We start from the raw sequence: 19,078 nt of genomic DNA on the forward strand, positions 1-19,078 counted from the left end.
CCATGGGAGATGTGGTTCATGTCTTCAGGGGTCCAATGCCAAGGGAGATGTGGTTCATGTCTTCAGGGGTCCAATGCCAAGGGAAGATGTGGTTATTGTCTTCAGGGGTCCAATGCCAAGGGAGATGTGGTTCATGTCTTCAGTGGTCCAATGCCAAGGGAAGAAGTGGTTCCTGTCTTCAGGGGTCCAATGCCAAGGGAAGAAGTGGTTCCTGTCTTCAGGGGTCCAATGCCAAGGGAAGAAGTGGTTCCTGTCTTCAGGGGTCCAATGCCAAGGGAAGAAGTGGTTCCTGTCTTCAGTGGTCCAATGCCAAGGGAAGTTGTGGTTCTTGTCTTCAGTGGTCCAATGCCAAGGGAAGATGTGGTTGTTAGTGTTATTGGTTCCTGTCTTCAGTGTTAGCTCTCTGTGTACATCCAAGGGCCAGCCGTGCTGCTCTGTTCTGAGCCAACTGTGATTTTCCTAAGTCCCTCTTTGTGGCATCTGACCACACGAATGAACAGTAGTCCAGGTGCGACAAAACTAGGGTATGTAGGACCTGCCTTGTTGATAGTGCTGTTAAGAAGGCAGAGCAGTGCTTTATTTTGGACAGACTTCTCCCCATCTTAGCTACTGTTGTATCAATATGTTTTGACCATGACAGTTTACAATCTAGTGTTATTCCAAGCACTTTAGTCACTTCAACTTGCTCAATTTCCACATTATTCATTACAAGATTTAGTTGAGGTTTTGGATATTATCCTCAGTAATTTTCTCTCCAACTTGTCAGACCCCTGTAGCTTGACATTGTTGATACACCCCAATAATTGTTTCAACTATTCCACACTCTCTTTTACAGAATTCAAAGTTACAACGCTTGTCTTTCATCATTTGGTCATATATACTTGGATGTGTAGCGTCAGTGTTTGTTTCTGGCATGTCATGTCTAAGTTTGCTCATCTTGCCAATGAAAAAATCATTAAAGTAGTTGGCAATATCAGTGGGTTTTGTGATGAATGAGCCGTCTGATTCAATGAATGAAGCAGCTGAATTGGCCTTTTTGCCCAAAACTTCATTCAAAGCTTTTTAATATCATTCTTTATATCATTTATCTTTGTTTCATAGTCACATGATTTCTCAATTTGCACGACCTTTTCCAATCGATTGTACAGCCAGACCTATTTGCCTCATCCTTCTCAACCATAAACATGTTTCAATTCCTCATCAATCCACGGGGATTTAACAGTTTCTACAGTCATTTTCTTAATGGGTGCGTGCTCATTAGTAACTGGAATAAGCAATTTCATAAATGTGTCAAGTGCAGCATCTGGCTGCTCCTCATTACACACCACAGACCAGCAAATATTATTTACATCAGCAACATATGAGTGACTACAAAACCTCTTATATGACCTCTTATACACTATATTAGGCCCAGCCTTTGGAACTGTGGTTTTCTTAGATATGGCTATTATATTGTGATCACTACATTACAATGGATTTGGATACTGCTTTTAAGCAAATATCGGCAGCGTTAGTAAAGAAGTGATCAATACATGTTGATGATTTAATTCCTGTGCTGTTTGTAACAACGTTACAAGGTTGTCTGAAAGCCTGAACCAGCTTGCAGTTACTAGTTACAGTTTGGAGCTTTTTCCTGAGTGGTCATCTTGATGAAAGCCAGTCAATATTTAAATCACACAGAAAATATACCTCTCTGTTGATATCACGTACATTATCAAGCATTTCACACATATTATCCAGATACTGACTGTTAGCCCAAGGTGGTCTATAGCAGCTTCCCACCAGAATCGGCTTTAGGTGAGGCAAATTAACCTGTAGCCATATTTATTCAACAGTATTTAACATGAGATCGTCTCTAAGCTTTACAGAAATGTGGTTCTGAATATAGACCGCAACACCGCCTCCGTTGGCATTTCTGTCTTTTTGGTAGATGTTATAACCATGTATTGCTACCACTGTAACATCAAAGGTATTATCTAAGTGAGTTTCAGAGCAAGTCAGAATATGAATGTAGTCTGTTACTAGCAAGTTATTGATTTCATGAACGTTGTTTCTTATGTTAACGTGGGCTATTTTTATCACTTTTCTGGGATGCTTGCTTGTTTTCATTGCTTTACTGGGAAGCTTAACAGAAGTAGACATGCTCATGTTATTCATGTTAGTGCAGGTTGAGCTGCACACAGTGGACTTCCTACTCAGGCACACTACCTCAGTGCTAACAGTATAATGCAGGTTGAGCTGCACACAGTGGACTTCCTACTCAGGCACACCACCTCAGTGCTAACAGTATAATGCTGGTTGAGCTGCACACAGTGGACTTCCTACTCAGGCACACTACCTCAGTGCTAACAGTATAATGCAGGTTGAGCTGCACACAGTGGACTTCCTACTCAGGCACACTACCTCAGTGCTAACAGTATAATGCTGGTTGAGCTGCACACAGTGGACTTCCTACTCAGGCACACCACCTCAGTGCTAACAGTATAATGCTGGTTGAGCTGCACACAGTGGACTTCCTACTCAGGCACACTACCTCAGTGCTAACAGTATAATGCAGGTTGAGCTGCACACAGTGGACTTCCTACTCAGGCACACTACCTCAGTGCTAACAGTATAATGCTGGTTGAGCTGCACACAGTGGACTTCCTACTCAGGCACACTACCTCAGTGCTAACAGTATAATGCAGGTTGAGCTGCACCCAGTGGACTTCCTACTCAGGCACACTACCTCAGTGCTAACAGTATAATGCAGGTTGAGCTGCACACAGTGGACTTCCTACTCAGGCACACTACCTCAGTGCTAACAGTATAATGCTGGTTGAGCTGCACACAGTGGACTTCCTACTCAGGCACACTACCTCAGTGCTAACAGTATAATGCAGGTTGAGCTGCACACAGTGGACTTCCTACTCAGGCACACTACCTCAGTGCTAACAGTATAATGCAGGTTGAGCTGCACACAGTGGACTTCCTACTCAGGCACACTACCTCAGTGCTAACAGTATAATGCAGGTTGAGCTGCACACAGTGGACTTCCTACTCAGGCACACTACCTCAGTGCTAACAGTATAATGCAGGTTGAGCTGCACACAGTGGACTTCCTACTCAGGCACACTACCTCAGTGCTAACAGTATAATGCAGGTTGAGCTGCACACAGTGGACTTCCTACTCAGGCACACTACCTCAGTGCTAACAGTATAATGCAGGTTGAGCTGCACACAGTGGACTTCCTACTCAGGCACACTACCTCAGTGCTAACAGTATAATGCAGGTTGAGCTGCACACAGTGGACTTCCTACTCAGGCACACTACCTCAGTGCTAACAGTATAATGCTGGTTCATAGGCACACAGTGGACTTCCTACTCAGGCACACTACCTCAGTGCTAACAGTATAATGCTGGTTCATAGGCACACAGTGGACTTCCTACTCAGGCACACTACCTCAGTGCTAACAGTATAATGCTGGTTCATAGGCACATGATTCCTGCATAAAATAGCTGTAGGATCAACAGAGGCATTCAGGGCAGTAAGAGGGACATAAATTAGGTTACTTACATTGTGTCTTCCAACGCCCCTGGGATAATGTACATTTGCTGAAGCATTGTGACAAGTCAGCGACACAATGGTAGGGACTAACTGAGCTGGGCTTGGGTCACTGATAAGTCATTGTCTCAATGGTAGGGATTAACTGAGCTGGTTTGGGTCACTGATAAGTCATTGTCTCAATGGTAGGGATTAACTGAGCTGGTTTGGGTCACTGATAAGTCATTGTCTCAATGGTAGGGATTAACTGAGCTGGTTTGGGTCACTGATAAGTCATTGTCTCAATGGTAGGGATTAACTGAGCTGGGCTTGGGTCACTGATAAGTCATTGTCTCAATGGTAGGGATTAACTGAGCTGGTTTGGGTGACTGATAAGTCATTGTCTCAATGGTAGGGACTAACTGAGCTGGTTTGGGTCACTGATAAGTCTCAACGCAGCCGTATAATGGGCTTGTAACTGGGTGGTAAACACTCCACATTGTGTTGTGGTTCGACGAGAACACTTACATTTTGCCAAGGCGGAGACACTCCAAGGCGGAGACACTCCAAGGCGGAGACACTCCAAGGCGGAGACACTCCAAGGCGGAGACACTCCAAGGCGGAGATGAGTGTCCGAGACAGAGGCGCGAGCGGACAGCAGTGGACTCATCAATTCAGGCTTCAAGTCGTGGGCCTGATGACAATGTCAGAATGTCATTACAATACACCTGGGTGTTTTACAACAGCTGTCCCCTGCCATTCTGTATCACATCCCATAGGGACTGGGAGTCCCATTCTGTATCACATCCCATAGGGACTGGGAGTCCCATTCTGTATCACATCCCATAGGGACTGGGAGTCCCATTCTGTATCACATCCCATAGGGACTGGGAGTCCCATTCTGTATCACATCCCATAGGGACTGGGAGTCCCATTCTGTATCACATCCCATAGGGACTGGGAGTCCCATTCTGTATCACATCCCATAGGGACTGGGAGTCCCATTCTGTATCACATCCCATAGGGACTGGGAGTCCCATTCTGTATCACATCCCATAGGGACTGGGAGTCCCATTCTGTATCACATCCCATAGGGACTGGGAGTCCCATTCTGTATCACATCCCATAGGGACTGGGAGTCCCATTCTGTATCACATCCCATAGGGACTGGGAGTCCCATTCTGTATCACATCCCATAGGGACTGGGAGTCCCATTCTGTATCACATCCCATAGGGACTGGGAGTCCCATTCTGTATCACATCCCATAGGGACTGGGAGTCCCATTCTGTATCACATCCCATAGGGACTGGGAGTCCCATAGGGCATCGCCTGGGTTTGGCCTGTGTAGGCCTTCGTTATAAATAAGAATTAGTTCTTGAACTGACTTGCCTAGTTTAAATAAAGATTTAAATCAAAACACGTAAAAAAGTTAAACAATAAAATGTATCACGTTGAGGGTGCACAGTGCTCTGTCTGGATGCTGACATTATTTTTGTGATTATTTTTGTGTCTGCGGGTATCCTACAGGAAGTGATTGTTTGAACATCACATGAAAACTTAATGAATGGTTTGTGTTTATGCTACATTGTAAAAGGTCATACATGTTAAAAGTGAGATGACAGTTCTCCGCTAGAAAACACAGACATCAGATATCATTCTACATGTCAGTCTATGATTACACCCCCTAGGCTATAAAAACCAACTAACTATATGGAAAGTGACTGTAGTAGGGACTCATGCCTTTTAGCGATGAAGCTAACACTATGATTAGTTAGCGTAGTGGTGGCTAATAGCGTTGCATGGGAAGTGAGTGTAAACGGGGGCCCATCGGCTAGCGCTGACGCTAATGCTATGAGAAGTGACTACGAGCGGTTGCTAATGTCTGTTAGCGTAGCGGTGGCTAATAGCGTAGTATGGGAAGTGAGTATAAACGGGGGCCCATCGGCTAGCGCTGACGCTAACGCTATGAGAAGTGACTACAAGCGGTTGCTAATGTCTGTTAGCATAGCGCTGATGCTATTAACTCTACTGGAAGTGTGTGTGAACAGGCCCATCGGCTAGCGGTGACGCTAATGCTCTGTGACGCAAGCGGAGTGGCAGATCATTTAACGACGTATGCTAAGTGACTCTGCTGCTGGAGGCTGCCAGGGGCGTGGTCAGAGGCAGTAGGGCAGTAAAAACTAAGGAGAGGAGGAGGAGGAGAGGAACAGGGGAGGGATAAACAGAAAGAGCAGAGTGCCGGCTGGCTAACTAATGTACTAATTAGACAGGGTGTGAAGAGAAGAGACAATTAGGCTGAGAGAGAGAGAGAGAGGAAGAGAGGGAGAGAGGGAGAGAGAGAGGGGGAGAGGGAGAGGGGGAAAGAGAGAGAGAGAGAGAGAAGGAGAGGGAGAGTGGGAGAGAGAGAGAGAGAGAGAGAGCAGAGCGAAGGAGTACATTCAGACAGATGGAGCGAGAGGGATGGAGAGAAAGAGAGAGAGAACATTTATTCACAGTGAACATCTAATGGTCCAATGAGCTGGAGGCATCTCCCACCAAATTGCTTCCACCAATGGCTTCCTTCAGTCCCGCTAACTAACACGAGAGAGGAGGAGAGTCTACGGCCCTAACAGCCTTGACGCACGCACGCACGCGCACGCACGCGCACACACACACACACACACACACACACACACACACACACACACACACACACACACACACACACACACACACACACACACACACACACACACACACACACACAGAGCCCTGATACCCAACCAGACGCCCCGGGGACAGACACGGCTGGAAACGACATGTCATACGGACCCAGATATTCATTGGTCTGATCGCTTTATGGAAAAACATTTCCATGATGAAAATATTATATAAACTAATTGATCAAATATGATGTGAATAAACTGCTACAATATGATATCAGCCTAACAGCCAAACAGTTGTGATGGTTTATAAATAATCACTAATAACCAGGCAGTTCATTGATGGACAGATTCAATTATTATTCAATGATTCTGTTCAGCTGGTTGATTGAATTAAGAGTCAGTGATTAAGGTCCACCTCCCAATCTGTCCCCAGAGCAGTTACTATACAACTAGTTTAACAGCTGTCCCCAGAGCAGTTACTATACAACTACTTTAACAGCTGTCTCTAAAGCAGTCAACTATAGAGGGCTGGGACAGGGTCAGGGTTCTAGTCAATGTGTTGATAGATTGACAGACAGGGGAGAGAAAGGTTTAGAGAGATACAGTCTACTGGGTTACTGTAGAGGGAGTCAGACAGACAGGGGAGAGAAAGGTTTAGAGAGATACAGTCTACTGGGTTACTGTAGAGGGAGTCAGACAGGGGAGAGAAAGGTTTAGAGAGATACAGTCTACTGGGTTACTGTAGAGGGAGTCAGACAGACAGGGGAGAGAAAGGTTTAGAGAGATACAGTCTTCTGGGTTACTGTAGAGGGAGTCAGACAGACAGAGAAAGGTTTAGAGAGATACAGTCTACTGGGTTACTGTAGAGGGAGTCAGACAGACAGGGAAAGGTTTAGAGGGATACAGTCTACTGGGTTACTGTAGAGGGAGTCAGACAGACAGAGAAAGGTTTAGAGAGATACAGTCTACTGGGTTACTGTAGAGGGAGTCAGACAGACAGGGGAGAGAAAGGTTTAGAGAGATACAGTCTACTGGGTTACTGTAGAGGGAGTCAGACAGACAGGGGAGAGAAAGGTTTAGAGAGATACAGTCTACTGGGTTACTGTAGAGGGAGTCAGACAGACAGAGAAAGGTTTAGAGAGATACAGTCTACTGGGTTACTGTAGAGGGAGTCAGACAGACAGAGAAAGGTTTAGAGAGATACAGTCTACTGGGTTACTGTAGAGGGAGTCAGACAGACAGGGAAAGGTTTAGAGGGATACAGTCTACTGGGTTACTGTAGAGGGAGTCAGACAGACAGGGAAAGGTTTAGAGAGATACAGTCTACTGGGTTACTGTAGAGGGAGTCAGACAGACAGAGAAAGGTTTAGAGAGATACCGTCTACTGGGTTACTGTAGAGGGAGTCAGACAGACAGGGTAAGGTTTAGAGAGATACAGTCTACTGGGTTACTGTAGAGGGAGTCAGACAGACAGGGAAAGGATTAGAGAGATACAGTCTACTGGGTTACTGTAGAGGGAGTCAGACAGACAGAGAAAGGTTTAGAGAGATACAGTCTACTGGGTTACTGTAGAGGGAGTCAGACAGAAAGGGAAAGGTTTAGAGAGATACAGTCTACTGGGTTACTGTAGAGGGAGTCAGACAGACAGGGGAGAGAAAGGTTTAGAGGGATACAGTCTACTGGGTTACTGTAGAGGGAGTCAGACAGACAGAGAAAGGTTTAGAGAGATACAGTCTACTGGGTTACTGTAGAGGGAGTCAGACAGACAGGGTAAGGTTTAGAGAGATACAGTCTACTGGGTTACTGTAGAGGGAGTCAGACAGACAGGGAAAGGATTAGAGAGATACAGTCTACTGGGTTACTGTAGAGGGAGTCAGACAGACAGAGAAAGGTTTAGAGAGATACAGTCTACTGGGTTACTGTAGAGGGAGTCAGACAGAAAGGGAAAGGTTTAGAGAGATACAGTCTACTGGGTTACTGTAGAGGGAGTCAGACAGACAGGGGAGAGAAAGGTTTAGAGGGATACAGTCTACTGGGTTAATGTAGAGGGAGTCAGACAGACAGAGAAAGGTTTAGAGAGATACAGTCTACTGGGTTACTGTAGAGGGAGTCAGACAGACAGAGAAAGGTTTAGAGAGATACAGTCTACTGGGTTACTGTAGAGGGAGTCAGACAGACAGAGAAAGGTTTAGAGAGATACAGTCTACTCGGTTACTGTAGAGGGAGTCAGACAGACAGAGAAGAGGTAGAATGGGAGCATGAGAGAGAGAGAGAGCATGGAGCCAGGCTCAATCAATCAATGACCTACCTACCTCACAGAGCCAGGCTCAATCAATCAATGACCCACCTACCTCACAGAGCTAGGCTCAATCAATCAATGACCCACCTACCTCACAGAGCCAGGCTCCATCAATCAATGACCTACCTACCTCACAGAGCCAGGCTCCATCAATCAATGACCCACCTACCTCACAGAGCCAGGCTCCATCAATCAATGACCCACCTACCTCACAGAGCCAGGCTCCATCAATCAATGACCTACCTACCTCACAGAGCCAGGCTCCATCAATCAATGACCTACCTACCTCACAGAGCCAGGCTCCATCAATCAATGACCTACCTACCTCACCTACCTCACTGAGCCAGCCTTGATCAATCAATGACTTACCCACCATCTCCAATCACCAAGCTCCTATTGATTAGGAGGGGAGGGACCTATCGCATGCCATATACTCGTGTGTGTGTGTGTGTGTGTGTGTGTGTGTGTGTGTGTGTGTGTGTGTGTGTGTGTGTGTGTGTGTGTGTGTGTGTGTGTGTGTGTGTGTGTGTGTGTGTGTGTGTGTGTGTGTGTGTTAAGGCCAGTCAATGGGATTGAGTTGTTGCTCTGTCCAAGGTCACCGTTGACTGAAATCTGATCAGTAACTGTGTTCTACAGGGTTCCAGTGGAATCTGAAATCTGATCAGTAACTGTATGTTCTACAGGGTTCCAGTGGAATCTGAAATCTGATCAGTAACTGTGTTCTACAGGGTTCCAGTGGAATCTGAAATCTGATCAGTAACTGTGTGTTTTACAGGGTTCCAGTGGAATCTGAAATCTGATCAGTAACTGTGTGTTCTACAGGGTTCCAGTGGAATCTGAAATCTGATCAGTAACTGTGTGTTCTACAGGGTTCCAGTGGAATCTGAAATCTGATCAGTAACTGTGTGTTCTACAGGGTTCCAGTGGAATCTGAAATCTGATCAGTAACTGTGTTCTACAGGGTTCCAGTATGGGCCGTTTGGGCTGGGTCCTCCTCACCCTCCCAGCCCTGCTCTCCCAGATCAGTGTACCAGCAGCGGCCCAGAAGCCACCTGGGATAAGTGTGGGGGTGATCTTGGGTCAGACGCGGCCAATCAGTGACCAGGATATAATCCCGGTGAGGCGGAACGACGACCCTGTGGAGCTGAGTGTCACCACCCTGAGAATCAACCAGACAGACCCCAAGACTGTCATCACACAGGTAGATAGAGGAGGGGGTTCTGTAGGTTACAAACCAGCATGTTGGACAGACCCCAAGACTGTCATCACACAGGTAGGTAGAGGAGGGGGTTCTGTAGGTTACAAACCAGCATGTTGGACAGACCCCAAGACTGTCATCACACAGGTAGGTAGAGGAGGGGGTTCTGTAGGTTACAAACCAGCATGTTGGACAGACCCCAAGACTGTCATCACACAGGTAGGTAGAGGAGGGGGTTCTGTAGGTTACACACCAGCATGTTGGACAGACGACCCCAAGACTGTCATCACACAGGTAGGTAGAGGAGGGGGTTCTGTAGGTTACACACCAGCATGTTGGACAGACGACCCCAAGACTGTCATCACACAGGTAGGTAGGGGGGGTTCTGTAGATTACACACCAGCATGTTGGACAGGTGGACTTGCATGTGGGATAACTTTAATTACCTGTGTATATAACACCTACTTGCGTATAACACATACTTGTGTGTAACACCTACCTGCGTTATAAAACCTACCTGTGTATAAAACCTACCTGTGTATAACACCTACCTGTGTGTAACACCTACCTGTGTATAACACCTACCTGTATATAACACCTACCTGTGTATAACACCTACCTGTGTATAACACATACTTGTGTGTAACACCTACCTGCATTATAAAACCTACCTGCGTATAACACCTACCTGCGTGTAACACTTACCTGTGTGTAACACCTACTTGTGTATAACACCTACCTGTATATAACACCTACCTGTGTGAAATACCTACCTGTGTATAAAACCTACTTGTGTATAACACCTACCTGTGTATAACACCTACCTGTGTATAATACCTACCTGTGTATAACACCTACCTGTGTATAACACCTACCTGTATATAACACCTACCTGTGTATAACACCTACCTGTGTGTATAACACCTACCTGTATATAACACCTACCTGTATATAACACCTACCTGTGTATAACACCTACCTGTATATAACACCTACCTGTGTGTATAACACCTACCTGTATATAACACCTACCTGTATATAACACCTACCTGTGTGTAACACCTACCTGTGTGTAACACCTACCTGTGTGTATAGACCTACCTTTGTATAACACCTACCTGTGTATAACACCTACCTGTGTATAACACCTACCTGTATATAACACTTACCTTTGTATAACACCTACCTGTGTATAACACCTACCTGTGTATAACACCTACCTGTGTATAACACCTACCTGTGTATAACACCTACCTGTGTGTTTGATAACAGGTGTGTATAACACCTACCTGTGTATAACCCCTACCTGTGTATAACACCTACCTGTGTATAACACCTACCTGTGTGTTTGATAACAGGTGTGTATAATACCTACCTGTGTATAACCCCTACCTGTGTGTTTGATAACAGGTGTGTATAACACCTACCTGTGTATAACACCTACCTGTGTGTTTGATAACAGGTGTGTATAATACCTACCTGTGTATAACAACTGTGTGTTTGATAACAGGTGTGTATAATACCTACCTGTGTATAACACCTGTGTGTTTGATAACAGGTGTGTATAATACCTACCTGTGTATAACACCTGTGTGTTTGATAACAGGTGTGTGAGCTGCTCCAGAGGAAGCCTCTCCATGGCCTTGTCTTCGCTGATGGGTCGGACCAGGAAGCTATCTCTCAAATCCTGGACTTCCTGTCCTCTCAAATATCACTTCCTGTCCTGGGGGTGTACGGGGGATCCTCCATGATCATGGCCGACAAGGTCAGAACACAGAGTTCTACTTCCTCCGCATTACACCTTCTCTGTTCTCTCTCTTCTCTACCTCTCTTTCCTCAGAGTTCTACTTCCTCCGCATTACACCTTCTCTGTTCTCTCTCTTCTCTACCTCTCTTTCCTCAGAGTTCTACTTCCTCCGCATTACACCTTCTCTGTTCTCTCTCTTCTCTACCTCTCTTTCCTCAGAGTTCTACTTCCTCCTCATTACACGGGCTTCCTCTCTTCTCTACCTCTCTTTCAGTTTCTGCTCTTAATTTCTCTGTGTTCTTCACTCTCCACCGATTTGAAACAGTTTGTAATGTAACAGGGTGAACTTTGCTCTTTTTTACCAGGTAGACATTTTTTTGTGTGTTTTCCTGTGTGGTTTACAAATGATTCTTGCTTACAGTATACTACTTACTACTTAAAGCAAGTTGTAAGGTTAGTTATCTGAAGTAAGATGGTGAGAGCTAAGCCTAGTTACCAACATTTTATGTATTCAGTGGTTATCTAGATCATATAGATGTCTTTCTCTCTCCGTTTGCACTCCTCACTAGACACTGAAGTGAAGTAGTCGGAGAGGGTGAAATAAAAACGGTGGAAGTAGCCAAGCTATAATGCTAATTGGTAGCTCACAGTAAAATGGTGGAAGTAGCCTAGCTATAATGCTAATTGGTAGCTCACAGTAAAATGGTGGAAGTAGCCTAGCTATAATGCTAATTGGTAGCTCACAGTAAAATGGTGGAAGTAGCCTAGCTATAATGCTAATTGGTAGCTCACAGTAAAATGGTGGAAGTAGCCTAGCTATAATGCTAATTGGTAGCTCACAGTAAAATGGTGGAAGTAGCCTAGCTATAATGCTAATTGGTAGCTCACAGTAAAATGGTGGAAGTAGCCTAGCTACAATGCTAATTGGTAGCTCACAGTAAAATGGTGGAAGTAGCCTAGCTATAATGCTAATTGGTAGCTCACAGTAAAACGGTGGAAGTAGCCTAACTATAATGCTAATGGTAGCTCACAGTAAAACGGTGGAAATAGCCCAGTTATAATGCTAATGGTAGCTCACAGTAAAACGGTGGAAGTAGCCTAGCTATAATGCTAATGGTAGCTCACAGTAAAACGGTGGAAGTAGCCTAGCTATAATGCTAATGGTAGCTCACAGTTAAACGGTGGAAGTAGCCTAACTATAATGTTAATGGTAGCTCACAGTAAAACGGTGGAAATAGCCCAGTTATAATGCTAATGGTAGCTCACAGTAAAACGGTGGAAGTAGCCTAGCTATAATGCTAATGGTAGCTCACAGTAAAACGGTGGAAGTAGCCTAGCTATAATGCTAATGGTAGCTCACAGTAAAATGGTGGAAGTAGCCTAGCTATAATGCTAATGGTAGCTCACAGTAAAACGGTGGAAGTAGCCTAGCTATAATGCTAATGGTAGCTCACAGTAAAATGGTCTGTCGTGTCTTGATGTGTTTGACTGATATTTTATAAAATAATTACTTACCAGGTTCAATTATTATGCGATTAAATTAATCACATAACAATTAATTAAGTAGTAATCTGGGGCACCACGGTAAAAGTTATTTAACGAGTTACAGTTTCCCAACTAAACTCTAAAGATATAAATATATCTTACATTAGTCACAGTCAATTCATTAATTCGTATTGACCTTCAGTCTCATTCTGAATGTCGCAAAATTCTTGGATATCTGCACAAACCCTGGGCATAAATGATGAATCAGCGATATACACATTGACTTAATCATTTATTTACTAACTAAATAATCACACAGAATTACATAAACACAAAAAAGCAGGATAGCGTACACATTGATTACTGCACAATGCAATGAAAAGTCCCTAGCGGACTAAACCGATATGACGGCTTGTTACACAACATGGCAGATTCAAAAGAGAGAGAAAGGGAGAGACAAAGGATTTCCACTATTGTAAAGTTGATAACTTTGCTCATGGAAATGGGAATACTTTGCACATGAACGGCCGCTCATTCTAAAATAATTGCAATGTACATATCTACGTGTCTATGACTTTGCTGTCTCTATGTTGAAAACACTCGTTTCATCTACGGGGAGTAATTCGACAGAAAGTCTCGGTTTTGTAAGTCTCTGGTTGTCCACCAGAGGTCACCATGTCCTTTGAAGCTTCTTGGTTTTCGGAGTGTCTGTGGGAACGGATCCTCCAGAGGTCTACCCCACATTGTTTAGTGGGCTCTGTTCATTAGAATAGAGGTATCTATAGTGGTGACAGGAAATTATTCTTTGTCTTCTCGTCTTTGGTCGACTGAATGTTCCTGTGTACTCTTCTTCTTCTTCTTCTTCTTCTTCTTCTTCTTCGAGAGAGAGAGAGAGAGAACGAGAGAGAGAGAGTTTCAACCATTCCGTACCTTTCAGCTCACGCTGTCGGTCACGCTGGACTATTGTAGAGCTAGAACCATTTTACACGTCCGTAGCAACCCGGCAATGTACCGGTCTCTAGAGATTTAAATTCCTACCATTTTAACGCGCAGCCACGCTCCATGTTTTTCTAGTCTCATAGAGTCTAACCATTCGTGACGTCCGGTTCAACACCGTCCGCCTGCTTGGTCTGATATGTTAATTCTTCACGAGGGGTTTTATGCACTCTGGCAAAAGGGGCGTTCCATGACGCCGACATAATGTCTGTGCTCACGTGGGTGTGGTCACTGACTGGTTAAGACTTTTTATGAAAACAATTCTCTCATTTAGAAGGCTAACATCACATTACATCTTCTCACAAATTGTTTCATATTTAATCATATAAGCTCCACAACATTTAGATGTAAATCTGATAACTGTAGAGGTACAGTCATTTAGTTATACCGTCCTTCGTGATGTCACAAAACAACTACTGTTGGACATGGTTATTATTCCCAATGTTTGGATCACAGAAATATTGTTTCATTATCCAGCCTTTTGATGTTGTAGTTTTGGCAGGAAGAATATCTTTGTAACAAAAGGTTTCTTTCCCCTCAAGCCTGCAGAGCCGAAAGGCAGAGTTTCTACAAGCTATTTACGACCGTCATAAAACGGCCAACTTCACCCCTCTCCCCCCTCTGTAGGAGAGAGAGAGAGAGCGCTGTAGAGTGGACTCACTGTAACCTGAATCCTTCGTATCCTCACAGGAGAGTCATGACAGGTCTTTCGCTCTCCGTTTGTGTTCCTCACTAAACACTGATGTGAAGTGGTTTGAGGGTGAAAGTAAAATGGTGGAGCTACTCAAAGCTCAAATCCATTTGTCACATGCTCAGAATACAACAGATGTAGACTTTACAATTAAAAGCTTTGGAACATCTGCAATTTAAAAAGTCTAATAAATCCATGTAATATATCCTACACCTCCACAATAAATCCATTATTTATATTAGACAGGCCTAAATCAACATGATACGAAGAAAATGTAGTCTATTTCAGAAGAACAGAATAGCATACTCTGAGTTGTGATACAAATGTTGGGCTGTATGTTTTTATTTGTAATACATTCTAAGGCTGCATGATGTGACTCTAATAAGGATTTGAAAAAAGTCGCATGAAAGGCATGAGCTCTGCTTTGTTTTTTTGCGCAAGCTGCACACACTTCATCAATCTCTCATTCACAATTTGACAAGCACTTGATAATAGTCTCACTAGGCCTCGAATTTCACGGCGGCATCCCCCCTTGTGTTGCCGTAATGCCACCTAAAAAAATCCATGGCTTTTGCGGCCAAAGTGGCCGTTGTGCCCTTGGGCTGAATATAATAATTATAACTCCCTTCTCCCAGCCACCAATCGCCGTGCTTCGAAGCACCTCTCACTCACATCGCTCTCTCAGATATCTAATTTCTTCTTAGCCAATGGCCGTCATGTGATTGAGTCCCTTCTCACAGGCATTTCAGCTGAGAAATAGGCTACAAGTGAAGACAGATACATCGGTGATGCAACAATGCCTTCTTATCGAATTCCGAGGTTCATATTGAAGATGTTAGAAGAACCGTCCACATTTACTTTTTGTAAATCCTATGTCAAACTACTATCCCCATAGTACAACAAGTTGACCTATTCTATTGGTCAACTTGTCCTTCTGTGCACAAAATCAATATTCCAAAACATATTCTGGGACAGTTGTGGGATACGATAGATCCCAAATTAATACAACCGCTAGCATCAAAAAAACATTTTAAAAGCAATGAGGCTGATGCAACAGATCACAACGTTTAGCTTAAAATGTTGATAAACTATTAGGCTATTTCTTCACATTATATGTGCACCAATGCGAACACGGCAGTAGGCTATAAGCATAAATGTTCCAAAATGAAAATGATCTTCTCCAAAGTTGAAACTCAGGTGCCGCCTGTATATGCCAGTTAGGCTCTACACCGGTTGTAAAATGGATTAATGTGCTTTATTTTACCAAGTTATTTGGCCACTTTAGTTGTGATACAAACCTTATCAAAACATATAGGCCTATGGGCTAGGCTACATGAGGTATGCGACTATGATTTGCAAAAAGTCACTAAAACTAAGGCATGGGCTGTTTCTTGCCTTACTGCACACGCTAGGCATCATTCACACGTGACAATACATCATTCACACATGATAATACATCATTCACTAGTGATAATACATCATTCACTAGTGATAATACATCATTCACTAGTTATAATACATCATTCACTAGTGATAATACATCATTCACTAGTGATAATACATCATTCACTAGTGATAATACATCATTCACTAGTGATAATACATCATTCACTAGTGATAATACATCATTCACTAGTGATAATACATCATTCACTAGTGGTAATACATCATGCACTAGTGATAATACATCATTCACTAGTGATAATACATCATTCACTAGTGATAATACATCATTCACTAGTGATAATACATCATTCACTAGTGGTAATACATCATTCACTAGTGATAATACATCATTCACTAGTGATAATACATCATTTACTTGTGATAATACATCATTCACTAGTGATAATACATAATTCACTAGTGATAATACATGATTCACTAGTTATCACCCTTGGAAATCGTGGAATTTTGAATCGTTACCGCTGGTGTGGCGGTAATACGGTCACCGTAACAGCCCTAGCTGTGGCGGTAAAATTATGTTCCTGATGGTTTCCCTTTAGCTGTGCTAAATGCTAAGGTAGTGTTGGTTTTCCCTTTAGCTATGCTACATGATGAGGTAGTGTTGGTTTCCCTGTAGCTATGCTACATGATGAGGTAGTGTTGGTTTCCCCTTTAGCTATGCTACATGATGAGGTAGTGTTGGTTTCCCTGTAGCTATGCTACATGATGAGGTAGTGTTGGTTTCCCTGTAGCTATGCTACATGATGAGGTAGTGTTGGTTTCCCCTTTAGCTGTGCTAAATGCTAAGGTAGTGTTGGTTTTCCCTTTAGCTATGCTACATGATGAGGTAGTGTTGGTTTCCCTGTAGCTATGCTACATGATGAGGTAGTGTTGGTTTCCCCTTTAGCTGTGCTAAATGCTAAGGTAGTGTTGGTTTTCCCTGTAGCTATGCTACATGATGAGGTAGTGTTGGTTTCCCTTTTAGCTGTGCTAAATGCTAAGGAAGTGTTGGTTTTCCCTTTAGCTATGCTACATGATGAGGTAGTGTTGGTTTCCCTTTAGCTGTGCTACATGATGAGGTAGTGTTGGTTTCCCTGTAGTTATGCTATATGCTAAGGTAGTGTTGGTTTTCCCTTTAGCTACGCTACAGGATAAGGTGGTGTTGTTTTTTTTTAGCCGCGATAAATGCCAGCAGAATGTTAGTTTTCCCTAGCCGTGTTAAATGTTAGCAGAATGTTAGTTTTCCCTAGCCGTGTTAAATGTTAGCAGAATGTTAGTTTTCTCTAGCCATGTTAAATGTTAGCAGAATGTTAGTTTTCCCTAGCCGTGATAAATGTTAGCAGAATGTTAGTTTTCCCTAGCCTTGTTAAATGTTAGCAGAATGCTAGTTTTCTCTAGCCGTGTTAAATGCTAGCAGAATGCTAGTTTTCCCTAGCCGTGTTAAATGCTAGAAGAATGCTAGTTTTCCCTAGCCGTGTTAAATGTTATCTCGATGCTAACTGCGAACAGTGTTAGTGTCTCCTCCAGTCAGTTGCAACAGAACTGCAGTTCTGACTCACCGGGCACTAGGCTAACTGGCTGAAAACACAACAGCAACACAAACTGATTTTAAATCTCTCCAGGGTTCAAGCCATGTTCAGCTGAAAGAAATTATGCTTCTGAAGGGCTTGTTGTTAAAAACGGTTTGCTCTCGCCTCGTGTGTGTGTGTGTATATATATATCTGTGTGTGTGTGTGTGGTATATATATATATCTGTGTGTGTGTGTGTATATATATCTGTGTGTGGTATATATATATATATATATATATATCTGTGTGTGTGTGTGTATATATATCTGTGTGTGGTATATATATATATATCTGTGTGTGTGTGTGTATATATATCTGTGTGTGGTATATATATATATCTGTGTGTGTGTGTATATATATATATATCTGTGTGTGTGTGTGTGTGTGTGTGTATATCTGTGTGTGTGTGTGTGTGTGTATATATATCTGTGTGTGTGTGTGTGTGTGTGTGTATATATCTGTGTATGTGTGTGTGTGTGGTATATATATATATCTGTGTATGTGTGTGGTGTGTATATATATATATCTCCTCTCCTCTTCTCTCCTCTTCTCCTGAGGACTTCAGGAAATGCCCTCCAAACTGTCCTCTCCTCTCCCCCCTTCCTCTGCTCCTTTCTCTACACCTCTCTCCTCCTCTCCCCTCCTCTCTACTCCTTTCTCTACACCTCTCCCCTCATCTCCCCTACTCATGCCCCCTCCTCCACTCCCCTCCCCCTCCTCCTCTCCCCTCCCCCTTCTCTCCCCTCCTCCTCCTCTCTCCCCTCCTCCTCCTCCTCTCTCTTCCTCCCCTTTTCTCTCCTCTTCACCTCCTCCTCTCCCATCCTATTCTCCCATCCTCCCCTCCTCCTTCTCTACCCTCCTCCTCTTCTGTGCTCTACTCCTCCTCTTCCTCTCCTCCGCCCCCTCCTCCTTCTCCCCCTCCTCTTCTCTTCTCCTTTCCTCTCCTCTCCTCCTCCCCTCTCCTCCTCTCCTCAACTCCCCCTCTCCCCTCCTCTCCCTCTCTCCACCTATTCTCCTCCTCCTCTCCTCCTCTCCTCTCCTCTCCTCCCTCCTCCTCTCCCTCCATCCTCTCCTCCTCTCCATTCTTTATGTTTGTGTGTCAGGTGCTGCTGTAGGAAGATGAGTATATGTAGAAATAGGTTGTTGAATTAAACATGTATCCCGTCTCTACTCCCTCTACGGTGTACCGGGTGTGTGTGTACCGGGTGTGTCTCTACCGGGTGTGTGTGTGTGTGTGTGTGTGTGTGTGTGTGTGTGTGTGTGTGTGTGTGTGTGTGTGTGTGTGTGTGTGTGTGTGTCATTTGGTTTGTACAGGTGGGGGCTGTTGGTACAGGTGATCTTTGCTGAGATGGCCCATTAAAATTTAAAACATGAACAGGTGACCTGTACTTGCAAAAAGTATCTCTCTCCCCCCATCTCTCCTTCTCCCCCCCCCCTCGCCGTCTCTCTCTCTCCTTCTCCCCCCCTCGCCATCTCT

General features: G+C 44.0%; 1 protein-coding gene across 2 annotated transcripts in view; it reads left to right on the plus strand.

Moving 5' to 3' along the window:
- The window catches only part of LOC129839683 (glutamate receptor ionotropic, NMDA 2A-like), a 188,477-nt gene that overhangs the window by 8,060 nt on the left and 161,339 nt on the right, over positions 1-19,078 (plus strand). For both annotated transcript variants that reach the window (XM_055907249.1, XM_055907250.1), the window contains exons 3-4: positions 9,431-9,670; positions 11,274-11,432. In XM_055907249.1, the coding sequence (XP_055763224.1) occupies positions 9,431-9,670; positions 11,274-11,432 (399 nt within the window). The remainder of the gene's footprint in view (positions 1-9,430; positions 9,671-11,273; positions 11,433-19,078) is intronic.

The sequence above is a fragment of the Salvelinus fontinalis genome, chromosome 40 (genome assembly GCF_029448725.1).
Source record: "Salvelinus fontinalis isolate EN_2023a chromosome 40, ASM2944872v1, whole genome shotgun sequence".
Taxonomy (NCBI): domain Eukaryota; kingdom Metazoa; phylum Chordata; class Actinopteri; order Salmoniformes; family Salmonidae; genus Salvelinus; species Salvelinus fontinalis.